The 13,283-nt window shown below is 41.3% G+C and overlaps 1 protein-coding gene across 8 annotated transcripts in view; it reads right to left on the bottom strand.

Moving 5' to 3' along the window:
- LOC143143979 (protein trachealess-like) overlaps window positions 1-13,283 on the bottom strand; it is a 303,155-nt gene that overhangs the window by 51,789 nt on the left and 238,083 nt on the right. Inside the window, exon 1 of one of the 8 annotated variants that reach the window (XM_076305884.1) lies at window positions 10,480-11,178. The exons of 6 other annotated variants lie outside the window; for them this stretch is intronic. In XM_076305884.1, the coding sequence (XP_076161999.1) occupies window positions 10,480-10,622 (143 nt within the window). In that variant the 5' untranslated portion in view covers window positions 10,623-11,178. Of the gene's footprint in view, window positions 1-10,416; window positions 11,179-13,283 lie in introns of those variants that run through there. One more of the 8 variants, XM_076305883.1, reaches the window with a different exon arrangement.

Genomic DNA, 13,283 nt, shown 5'->3' with positions numbered 1-13,283 from the left:
TTTGTGTTTCTAAATAGCAGAATCGATGGATTATGTTTCAAAAGGGAATATCGAGTTACTGTTGGTATCGATGGGTTTGAGAAAGTTTGAGACTCTGACGACGATGAGATGACTTCAACGAGTGAGTGTTTTAAATAGTAAAATCGATGAACTATGTTTCAAGGGGCAATATCTCGTTACTATTGGTATCGATGAGTTTGAGAACGTTTGAGACTCTGACGACGATGAGATGATTTCAGCGAATGACTTATGGAGGCTTGTGTTTCTAAATAACACAGTAAAGAGATTAAGTTTTAAGCAGAAATGTCTCTATGGACATTGGCATGTTTGAGATCGTTTGAGACTCTCCAATCAACAACCTTCTAGATGTAGCTCATTGAAGAGCTATTTGATTCCTTGGACAGCATCTCTAATGACTTAACCAAGTGAGTTTCAAGAAGGAATACGTTGATCGACTGTACGTTTGACGAAGTTGGAGATTCTTCGGACAACAGTAAGAAAAAATAACTAAACGAAGAAGTATCCACTTCGCATCCCGTTTTTTCTGCAGTCTGTTTCGCAACAACACCTATGTGAGAGTAAACGTTTCGGAAGATTGCTATTGTTTGTATATATTTGTAGAATCGATGAATTTATGGATCGAAGGAGCGCGATTATTTTCCGAGATAATTTTCCAACGGTAATTGAGTTTATCAGGACGCTTTCGAAGTCAATTTTGAGTTGCTTCTTGTGTCGAATAATCGACGACAGTTTGACGCACGAGGAAAGCTGGAGTCTAGTCTCCTAGGGGTCTCACGTTCACAACTTGCATCCGGACATTCTCATGTCCCTACTTCCGGGAACGTGAGGCCCGTAACGGCAACACCCTCGCCAAACCCAGACACAACTTGCGGTCACTGCTCTTTGTCCTACTATGCTTTTATTTGATAACGATAAGCAGACCAGCTGATTATCGCAATCTTGGACCAACGTGTCGAAATAAATTTTATCAGGCCTTCAAAGGTCAACGTTAAACAACGAACTATGCTTTCGTAAAGGTGTTCGAGAGAACTCTTCTTTTCCAAAGCGTTGCACTTTGGAAGATTTTAGATCAGTACAATAATAATTACGAAACAAATACGAATCTTCTCTCTGGACGTGTTTCAGCAACACAAATAAGTTTAAGTACAATTATTATGTTATTACCTCGTGTCGAATGTTTTCACTGTTACTTAGATGTGTATGGAATATGACAGTAAAATTACAAAATCTGGTATTAAAATCTCGATTCTGACAACATCGAGCTTGTTGAAAGTGGAATGAGACAGTACCTTGTCAAACTTTGATTTATTTCTACTAAAGGGTATTGCAAGACTCTCGATCCCGAGAACCAGTCAAACTCTCGATGGTAAGAATCAGTACGACCTGATTTCAAACATTTGTAAGGCTCTCCATCTCAAGAATTGGCAAGTCTCTCGATCTCAAGAATTAGTAAGGCCCAATTTCAAAAATTTGCAAGGCTCTCGATCCCAAGAATTAACAAAGTTCTTGATCGCAAGAATTATTAAGGCCCAATTTCAAAAATTTGCAAGACTCTCGATCGGAAGAATTAGTAAGGCCCAATCTCAAAAATTGACAAGTCTCTCGATCTCAAAAATCAGCAAGTCTCGGTCCCAAGAACAAACAAAATTCAATCTCAAAAAAGATCAAAACTCTCGATCGTAAGTATCAGTAAGGCCCAATCTCAAAAATTGACAAATCTCTCGATCCCAAGAATCCACAAGACTCTCGATCTCAAAAATCAGCAAGTCTCGGTCCCAAGAACAAACAAAATTCAATCTCAAAAATGATCAAAACCCTCGATCGTAAGAATCAGTAAGGCCCAATCTCAAAAATTGACAAATCTCTCGATCCGAAGAATCCTCAAGACTCTCGATCTCAAGAATTCCCTACCAAACCCCCGATCGCAAGAATCATCGATACCCGATCAGAATAATTTGCAATGCTCTCGATCTCAATAATCCGCAAGTGTCTCGGTCCCAACACCCTTCCCGCAAGATATCCCTAGTAATCGCGACTCGAAACTCTCGAAAGACGCTTCGAGCCCTCTCCACGCTGACCAACATCCGCTCTCGACTTTCTTCACCCTTCGTGGAATACCCGTGCGCGAACGATATTCCAATCAAGTTCCCGATCGGGAGAATCAAACCACCACCCCCGAGTAGCAGCGTAGATTCCAATCATCCCCGAGACGCTTTCGTTCACCTTGGCCCGATCAAGTCGACCGATATTAAGCCACTTTCATCCCGCGAGGTGAACCGTGATCGCGCGTGTCCACCGTGTAACTATGCTCATGGATAACGGGGGACGGTACGTACGAGTGGCTGGTTCGTGGACGTCGGCCATCGAACGAACACAGTAGGAATAATGGAAAGAGGGCGGGCTTGAAAATACGAAGGTAGTGTTGACGGCTCCCCGGGATGCCCCGTCAGCATCAGCGTTCCTCTAATCGTATCGGGTTTACTGCCGTGGCGTGACGTACTCATCTGCACCATCGGTTTACCACCCTTCAACCCTCTGTACCCACCGCGCGCCACCCATCACAATTCCCATTATCCACTCGCTGTGACAGAGCTCTCCTGGGACCTTCACCCGGGCGTTATCTCGACCAGGGCCGGGGAAATTCTTCTTCTGTTCTACCTGCGTCCACTTTGACGGGGACCCGTCAAAACTGGAGCCACTTCGTTCAACGACGATATCGACTTTACCCACCGCGCGTTAAACCGGGGAACACCAGACCGTATGGGGGACTTTTCGACCGGGGGGATTTCTTGTGAATTTTTCCCTTGTGAAACTTACCCCCTTGATATTTGTTACAAATCGAAGCGTGGAAAGTAGAAAGAGTGGATGCTCCGTGGGTTCGATATTGGGTAGAATTGTCCGTGATGGTAACGGACGTTAACGAAACATTAAACGTTGTTTCAATGTTTGAGAATATTAGGGTTTAGGTCTGGTATTGAGTTCGAAATTCTGATTATTGGTGAGAATTGTGGCGTTTGACGGTGTGTCGAAACATTGGTTAGTTTGAACCGAAAATTGGCAATGTTTGAATCAATGTAACTTTTTTGAAAGATATTGTAACGTTATTTCAAAGTTTGAGGATATTATGGTTTAGGTTTGGTTTTGAGTTCGATGTTCTGATTATTGGTGAGAATTGTGGCGTTTGACGGTGTGTCGAAGCATTGGTTAGTTTGAACCGAAAATTGGCAATGTTTGAATCAATGTAACTTTGTTAAAAGATATTGTAACGTTGTTTGAGAGTTTGAAGATATTAGGGTTTAGGTCTCCTTTTGAGTTTGAAGTCCTGGTCATTGATGAGTACTATGGTGTTTGACAATGTGTCGAAGTATTGACAAGTTTGAGCTAAAAATTGTCAATATTTGAATCAATGTAACATTGTCAAAGAATATTGTACAACGGTGTAACTTAGCTCGTTTTAAGGAGAAAAGTTTCTACTTTTTCATCCTTGGATTGAAGTTTTTCGAAGATTGTTGTTTTCGGTGCTCCCTTATGAATAATCAATTTTCACTTCGAAGAACTTCACGAAGAAAGATAACCAAGAATTCGCGGTGATAAAATATCCGAGTACAAGTACAATTGTAATTTTTATTTAAAATTATACTCAACTAATTCCCGATTAATATACGAGCATAGTACAATAGAATACGAAGAAAATTTCGTTAATTTCAAACCTCGAAAGATGCTCTAAATACTTGAACATTAAAATAGAATAAATAGAGTCAACGAAGACGAATGATTCTGTCATCCAAGGAAACTATTAAAAATATTACAAGATTTCCTTTCAAATTGAAAATAAATTAGTTAGAAAGAGTTCATCGAGAAGTCATCAACGTACAAGTAAGAACGTTACTGTGACTTTTTCTAACAATTTACTCTTCGTCTATCTAGTTTCGAGTATCTAAAGAATAAGATGACAAAGATGACTCGAGAAATCGAGAACCTTTCACGATAACAAATCCTTCGAATCGGTTAACGTTAATTCTCCATTCGTTGAAACGTTAACAGCACCGACTACGATTCCAAATTGAAAAAAGAAAAAACAACGCAACACCGAGTCGTCTTTGCGTTTATTAAAAATTCTCAAACCGAAAGAAAATTTCAAATTCGTTGAAAAAATTAAAAAAATTTCTCACCGAGAAAATAGTCCCGTCGTTCGCACAATTTTGATCCCCGCCAGTTTGAATTATTGACTCGATAATGGCCTCGCGAAAAGAACACAGGGGGACGATATTACCCTATAAAATCGTATCTCGGTCGTTGTAAAAATAAAAAAACGAACTCACCGCGTCCAATATTTCCGACCACTTTACACGCTCGTAAAACTTCATTACAATCGTTGATACGCACGAAACACGCTCGCGAGATCTTTCACCAACGATTTTCTCGTCCCCTCTTTTATCCCGCGACTGGCAAACAGCTTGATCGCTTAATTTCAATTAATTACCGTTGCCGAAAATTTCATTGAACCGTTCATGGTCTGTAATCTCGACTGTTTGAACGCCGCGTGTTCACCAATCTTTAAAATCGCGATGGTTTCGCAGGGAGCACGTTATTTCGATGCGTAACGATATCATTACACCTTTTTTTTACCGAGTACGTCCTACCAATTAGCAGGGGAAAAAATGACTCATCCGGTCGTAATGACCGCCCAATTACGTAACTACGTTTATACGCACGGTGCGCGTATCACTGTAATATATTGCCGAAATTATGTTAACCTCCTTAATGCGTTCGGCTACGTACTTGGTCGTTCCTCGACTCGTTTCAACGTAAACTCGAGCGAAATTGTGCAACGATCCAAATTTGGGAAAGGGGGAACTCGAGGTGTACCGATTATCGGCGAGCGTACTGAAATTTTCACGCATGCTTCCCAATGATCGAATTTTCCCATTGGAAGTTGCATTTCCGTACTTTCTAATAGAGTTTCTAGTTTAGAGAATTGTAGAATTTTTATTTCATAAAATTGTGGAATGTTTAATCTGTAGAATTTCTATTAGAGAATTTCTATTGGAGAATTTCTATTGGAGAATTGTTATTGTAGAATTTCTATTGGAGAATTGTTATTGCAGAATTTCTATTAGAGAATTTTTATCGTATAGAATTATAGAATTTCTATTCCATGGAATTGTAGAATCTCTAATCTGTATTTTGTAATTTGCAATTATAGAATTTCTATTTTACAAAATTGTAGAATTTGTATTCTATAGAATTTCTATTAGAGAATTTTTATTGTAGAATTTCTATTAGAAAATTTTTATTGTAGAATTTCTATTAGAGAATTTTTATTGTAGAATTTCTATTAGAGAATTTTTATTGTAGAATTTCTATTAGAGAATTTTTATTGTAGAATTTCTATTAGAGAATTTTTATTGTAGAATTTCTATTAGAGAATTTTTATTCTAGAATTTCTATTATAGAATTTTTATCTTATAGAATTTCTATTCCATGCAATTATAGAATCTTTACTCTATATTTTATAGTTTACAATTATAGAATTTCTAGTCTACAGAATTGTAGAATTTTTATTTTATAAACTTATAGAATTTTTATTTTATAAAACTTCTATTAGAGAATTTCAATTATAAAATTTTAATATTCCATAGAATTATAGAATCTCTACTCCATACATTACAATTATAGAATTTTTATTATATTTATTTCTACTTCATTGTATAATAACGTTTCTTCTACATTGAAAGAAATCTACTTCCAATTCCTCTCGAACCAACACGAAATTCTGCCATTGAATATTTCCAAAATTAAAACTTACATCCTCTGTATCCTTCGTATTAACCTCGCGACGTTTCAACGCAGCCATTAACAGAGTGTGAAAAACTAATCCTTTGCAACGTTGTCAAAACACGCAATTTATACCAAAAAGTTGCATTTGCGTACCGAACCACCCTTGGAGAAGTTCCCTCGAGTTGTTTCACGAATTTTTCAATGTTAAAAAAGAAAAGAAAAAAATCCCACACGTTGCGATCGGTGCGTGCACAGAGGAAAATTGAAATCTCCCCGAAAATATATTTCCCGCGTGGACGTTTCACGGTATCCACCGAGTTTGTGAATTAAAACGTGTCCAGCAAGTGAGCGCACGTTTACCACTGCGTTTCTATGCAGGCTGCGCGCGATTCGTTCGAGAATTCAATCTCTCCCGGGTAACGTTTTATCAAACAGTGGCCCAAGATGCAAATCTCGTTCAACATAAGAAGATTTAATTCGCCAGATATCGTCGAGCGTTCGAACGGTGCAATTCGTTGGCTAGCGCGACCAATTGTGCACTCGCGTTGTGCAACTTTGTTTAATCGAAATGGAAAGTACAAAAAAAATGAAAAAAAAAAAAAAAAGAAAAAAACTGGATTTACCGGTAGGTACGTACACCTTCGCGATATTTCTTTCGTGAGACCGGTATCGTTGTTCACGTACAGCGATAAAAGACCGACACAATATGTATGCAAATTTCGAGAACGAAGCAATGCAATCGCGTACGTTTAATTTCTCGTTGCAAAATTTAGTTTACCTCTCTCGGGCTCCGGGTCTCTCCCGTTTCGTCTCGACGATCGTTGGTCGATCCTCGATCCGTCGACCGATTTCTTTTTCTCATTCTTTTTTCCGGTTTTTCGATTCGCGACTTCGACTCGACGAAGCCGAGTTCGACGTAAAAATTCAAACGCTTCCTATAAAGTTTCCACACTTGGTGCGAGCCCAATAAAAAAGGTGATTGATGGCCTGATAAAAATTCGACATCCTGCGCACGAGGAATGATTTACAGTTATAACGTCAAGTTTACGGCGCACTATTTACAGCGTCGCACCGTGACGTCATTGTCGCTCTACGTACGTCACATATTAATGTCGTTACTCTTTTTGAATTATAACGCGGGAGAGACGAGCGTATCGACGAGAACAAGCGATCGCCGATGAAAGAAATTGCTCGCGAACGCGTGAACGAATTCACAATCGGTACGAAAATTTTCATTCGATTCTTATCGTTCGCTTTGACTTCTCAGCTCGCGACCCGAACCAGTCGCGAACGCGTTGATTTTTGGAGCAGGTTTAAGATCTTCGATTGATCGAAATAAACGCTTTGAAAATGTGTGAATATTTCTTTTTACGTAACTGTAATAATTTCTCTAAATGTCTATTCATTCGATTTTTATCGTTTTATTTTGATTTTTAAGGTTCTAATTCAAACGAGTTGCGATCGCGTTGATCTTTGGAGCAGGTTTAAGATCTTCGATTAGCCGAAATAAAAGTATACGCTTTGAAAATGTGTGAACATTTCTTTTTACGTAACTATAATAATTTCTCTAAATGTCTATTTATTCGATTTTTATCGTTTTATTTTGATTTTTAAGCTTCCGATTTAAAGAAATTGCGATCGCGTTGACTTTTAGAGTAGGTTTAAGATCTTCGATTAATCGAAATAAAAGTATACGCTTTAAAAATGTGTGAATACTATATGTTTTTTTACGTAACTATAATAATTTTTCTAAATGTCTAATCATTCGATTTTTATCGTTTTATTTTCATTTTTAAGGTTCTAATTCAAACGAGTTACGATCGCGTTGATTTTTGGAGCAGGTTTAAGATCTTTGATTAACCGAAATAAAAGTATACACTTTGAAAATGTGTGAAAATGTTTTTTTACGTAACTGTAATAATTTCTCTAAATGTCTATTCATTCGATTTTCATCGTTTGATTTTGATTTTTAAGTTTCCGATCTAAACAAATTGCAATCGCGTTGATTTTTGCAGGTTTATGGTTTCTGAGCAACCGAAATAAATGTGTATATTTTGAAAAAGTAAGAATGTTTGAACAAACATTTTCAATTTCCAACTAATTTCTCTAAATCTCTATTCACTCAATTTTCATCGTTTTATTTTGATTTTTAAGCTTCCGATCTAAACAAATTGCAATCGCGTTAATTCTTGCAGGTTTATGGTTTCTGAACAACCGAAATAAATGTGTATATTTTGAAAAAGTAAGAATGTTTGAACAAACATTTTCAATTTCCAACTAATTTCTCTAAATTTCTATTCATTCAATTTTCATCGTTTTATTTTGATTTTTAACCTTCCAATCAAAACGAATTGCAATCCCGTTAATTTTTATAGTAGGTCGAAGATTTGTGAACAATTGAAATAAGTTTGTACGTTTCGAAAAAGTGAGAATGTTCAAAGAAATATTTTTGTTTCTAAGCAATTCACTTAATATGTTCATTAGAGAAAATAATGTCACACGTGTCTCACAATGGACGATTTTTCCTTTTCGAGAGACACGAGTAACGCGAGCACGATCGATTTTAATACCGGTTGATATAATTCGATCAGTTTCCTTTCGAATTCAATATATGAAAAATTAAATATGTGCTCCCCTTTCGCGTTCGGTCCTCCTTGATAGTTTCGTTTCTTCTACATAGAAATATACCGTTGTTCTTATTTTCTAAGCTGAAAGTTTCATTATTTGGAACGATTAGGTTACTATGATTAAATGATCGAGCAAATCGTCGCGATCTACCTCGAGAGAGCACAGTTTGCTACGCGTCTCTAGCCCTTTCGCTGCTCTGAACGATGTTTAAATAATTTTTCAACGCCACGAATCTTTTTTTAGCTAGTAGGGGCCTTGGATTTTTCGCTCGGGATTGTTTCTCAAAAATAAAAGTTCCTCGTTGGTATTTTATTCCAAAATTGTTCGTCCCGTGATTTTTCGTTTCGATGAAATTTAATCAATTTTTCGACCTTCGAGAAGCAAGAAATTCGAAATTCGTTCAATTTACGTTCCTCGAGGAATTCTTTACGATAAATTTTTTTCTATTTCGGGAAAAGCGTCGCGTTACCTTTGAATTTTTTTTACACGAATTGTGTACGCAATTTTGTACACAAATTACACAAATCGATACGAAGTATTTAACACTTTAGTACAGTAGACGAAGACTATCGGTCCGCAGAAATGAATATTTCTTTCCAGGGACGATGTTATGCAAATATTTCAAGTCCTCGTGAAATATGATCGTACGCGATATTTACGACCCTGATGAAATATTACGGACCATTGACGGTAATTCAGTCCAGAACTTTCGCGAGATTATTTATTTAAGACGCGGCTAGAAAGCTATGGAAACCGTTCCGTACGACATATTTTGTTCGAGCGCTTCGCACCATTTTCGTCGTTGGAAAAGTTCATCTTATGAATATTCGATAATTCGTCAACCGTTTTGGTAAATAGTATCAACCGCGACGTCCTTTTTTACCAAAATTTCCAAAACCTTCGACTTTACATAACACGTATAAATGACTCAAATATAATTCAAAAACATAAACCGTCGAGAAACGAAGTTCTTTCATTTACTCCCCAATTAACACCTAAACCCAACAAAAACCCAAATTGAACAATTATACAGACGTACAATAGCTTACAAATCATTTGAGTATATTTTTGCTCGAAATGTATTAATTCTAGAACAAGAATTTCTCCAGATAAATACGATCGAGAAGATGAATAAACGTTGACAATAAACAACGAAATTGATCATTTCCATCGTTTCGTGAAAACCGAGAATTATCCTAAATAATTTGACATCCGCGAACAGATCCCCGATTCAAGACCCGTTCGTAGGTGATTTATTGGTCGTTATTTACGTTACTTTCCAATCCGCGTAAAGAAGAGACTGCCCCGTTGTTGGTTCAAAACGATGTCAGTTGAATTTCATGAAAAAGATTGTTACGAATCTCCCGACCGATCGCGATCGTTCGAGTCGAACGAGAGATCACCGCCGGCGACACGAAAGGGTTCGTCCATCGCGATCCGTGCTGTTGCGTTTCAGCCCCGTGTTGGAACCTGAACGCTGTCAGCACTCGCGCGGCGACAAATCAAAGACAGCGTTTCCCCTCCATTCGTTGCAACTCTATCACGATGGGTACCGGTGACGTTACGGAACGTCTCGTTGTCACCCTTTCGTTTACCCCCTCCAAAGAAAAAAAAAAAAAAAGAAAAGGTAAAAGTGTCTTTTACAGCAGATTGAGGTTAGAAATCGTAACCTCGCGCAAAGATAGGATTTCCAACGAGCTTTGAAAGCGCGCTTCGGCATTACCGTAAAGTGGAATCAACGATGAAAATGTTCGCGGGTTGTCGCGACAAAGGAATGCGTGTACGCGCGCGTTTGACGCTTATTGGAAATCCCGAGCGATGGTTAGGTCCCGCGTAGTGTCTAGGGGAACCGATGACCCCGACTTCGTGGCAATGTGTCGCACCGAACGGGCTAGGTAGATCGTAACGTCCGAGTAAATGGTAACTACTAAGCCGTAATGTAGGTAATGGTAGATAAGAAAAATAAGTATAAGAGAAACAACATGCCCTGGCTCGAGGAGAGGACCCTGACTCTGTTTGTACGGGACACAGAGGTCCGCCGGTACGAACCAGGAGTGCGTGAACGCGGGGTTGATGTTGAGCGCCCCAGCGGCCCCCTGATGGGGTCCGCCGACATCGACACCGACACCGACCCCGACCGGGCTTTGTCGCTGAAAGCCCCCATAATCCATGGCCACCTGATACGGCAACATTTCCCTCTCCTTTTTCCTCTAATTCTTTCTCTAACTCCCTCTTTCCTCCACCCTTTCTTCTTCCTCCTGTTCCGTTCGTGGATCACTCGCACTGCCGTATCGTTCCGTGCACCACCAACGAGTTCACCTTTCCGCACCAAGAAACAAGCCGGCGGCACACAACCGCGGAACAGTCATATTCCGCGGCTCGTCATCGTCCATCGCGCGACTCGTCCCCGACACGCGTCACGAACGTAGCACCGCGACATCGGCCCGTTGTTACCGGTTCCGCACGACGGAGACGCGCGGTCGTTGAAAACCGGACGGACGGACGGACGGACGGACGAACAGACGGACGAGAGATCGCGCGCCCCTTGCGCGGTGGTACGGAGCACCTCCGGTGTTACGTATATATCGAGGAGAGAGCGGTGGTGGCTCACGCGCGCGCACGTGCGTGTCAACAACTCCGTGGCTCGGACTATCGCGTGGACCAGCTGTTACGGGGTCCCTTCGATCGTTCGAATCACGCGGCCGCGATGTGCGCGTCGGACGCGGGGGTCGCAGGCAGACAGCTAAACGGCCGGTTCGTGACCGAACGACAGACTAGACCGGACTGTACCGGGTCTGTAACGTGAGCCGTGGCGGCGAGCCCCCGTCGGGGTAAGCGAGACAACCGTCGCTGGTGGGAAGAGGAGCGAGAAAGAGGGCGCGAGAGCGTGCGCCGAGTCGCGGGCGTAACGGCCCCGCCCACGACACGCCGTGTCGGCCAATCGCGCACGGCACTCGCGCGACACGGTAACGCCCGTTGCTCGTCGAGCGAGCCACCGACACCGCGCACACTCGTTCCCGGTGCTTGCGTCACGGTGCACCCTTCGTTGACGGACAGACGGCCCGCGAGCCGACCGCCGCAACACCGTCCCGGTACCTCTAACCCCGTATCGCCTCCCCCAAGGCTCCGCCCATCGTCGCTAATCACACTTGCTGGGTGGTTAAGAGCTCCGATCCGTACACCTACGAGCCGTGGAGAGGCTACCTTGTCGCGAGCCAAGGGCGACGTTCCCCGGAAGTGGCCTGTAACCGAGCCACGTGCGCGACCGCCGATTCTTAACCCTCGCCGCACGAGACCGAGCTTTCTGCTTTCGCACCAAGGTGTTGCGGCCGTCGGTCTCGGGACTTTGGATTTCCCTTTTTACTTTTTTTCTTTTTTTCTTTTTTCTTCCCTTCTTCTTCGCTCCTCGTGCCACGCATGTGGGAATAATCGAATTTGCGGATACACCGGGAACCCGGGGACGTTGTATCGATTTACATCGGGGAGTCTAACGGTGTAGAGATCTTTCTCGTTGGATTCTCGGTACCTTCGTTGGATTCGTACAACTATCGGAACTGTGTTTTCCTTTTTCGGGGTAAGTAGTCCGATACAGCGCGTAACGTGGCCGCGTTTTCTCGCAGTGAGAGAGATCCACCTCTACGGCGGATGGGTATTTCGGTTTGCACGAAAGCTTCGCGTCGTGTTCGGTTCGTATTCTCCGATACCGGATTATCTACGAAAATAACGAAACGAGTCGTTGGATGTATTATCCGTTTGTCAAGAACTTCTCGTCATTTTCCATGAGCTCTGGTGACGAGTTCTATTTGCATACTCCGAAACGCTCCGTAGATGGAAAGCGAACACGCCGTTCCGATGTCCGCTGTCAGGTGTCACGGTTTACCGCCGGGTTGTGTCGATCTTGCTCCAAGAACAATAGAACACGGACATCTAGTGCAAATACGAAAGAATGTCCGATTAACCTTTCGGTATCGATATTGCGAAACATCGCGATATTGTTCAACAATCGTCACATCTTGCTGATGAAGTGGACTGTCAGTTGATTGGGAAAAGAAAATTGTTTTTTTCGACTTAAAGAATTAGTGAAACAGATTTTGGGACTTTGTTTATACTTTACTGCTCCAAATGGGCCTGTTACTTGGTATCCATAATTCTGCAAATCGCTACTAAGGTTAATCATCGAACTAAAAACAGAAAGTTCTTCCTTCTTTCTCTCGACTTGAAAAATTACCGAATCAGGTTTTGGGACTTTGTTTATACTTTGCTCCTTCAAATGGGCCAGTTACTTGCTATTCCTGATTCTGCCAGTTGTCAATAAGGTTAATTATCAAACTAAAAATAGAAAATTCTTCCTTCTTTCTCTCGACTTGAAAAATGACCGAACCACGTTTTGGGACTTTGTTTACAATTTACTATCCCAAATGGGCCAGTTACTCGGCATCTATGATTCTGCGAATTGTCAATAAGTTTAATCGTCGAATTAAGAATACTATATTCCTCCTTCTTTCCCCCGATTCGAAAAATTATTAAACCACGTTTCGTGACTGTTCACACATTATCGCCGCTCGAAATGGGCCAGTTCCTTGGTATCCGCAATTCCGCAACGACGACCGTATTCCAGCCATGAGCCGGGTTATTTTTCAAAAGTGTCCTCGATTCGACTCGGCCCTATCGTACACACTTTCGATACACCGAGACGATAGAGACCGGCCAGGAATTCATGAGAACGTGGCGACCGACAAATAGAAAACAGGAAGACAGCGGCAAACGCTAGAAATAACATTGGTTGTTATTTCCGTTTACCCGAGTCCCCTGTAAAGCGAGTGTGGACGATCGGGCCCGTCCTCTCATGGTTA

The sequence above is a fragment of the Ptiloglossa arizonensis genome, chromosome 3 (assembly GCF_051014685.1).
Source record: "Ptiloglossa arizonensis isolate GNS036 chromosome 3, iyPtiAriz1_principal, whole genome shotgun sequence".
Classification (NCBI taxonomy): Eukaryota; Metazoa; Arthropoda; class Insecta; order Hymenoptera; family Colletidae; genus Ptiloglossa; species Ptiloglossa arizonensis.
This window is presented reverse-complemented; position numbering and strand designations above follow the sequence as displayed.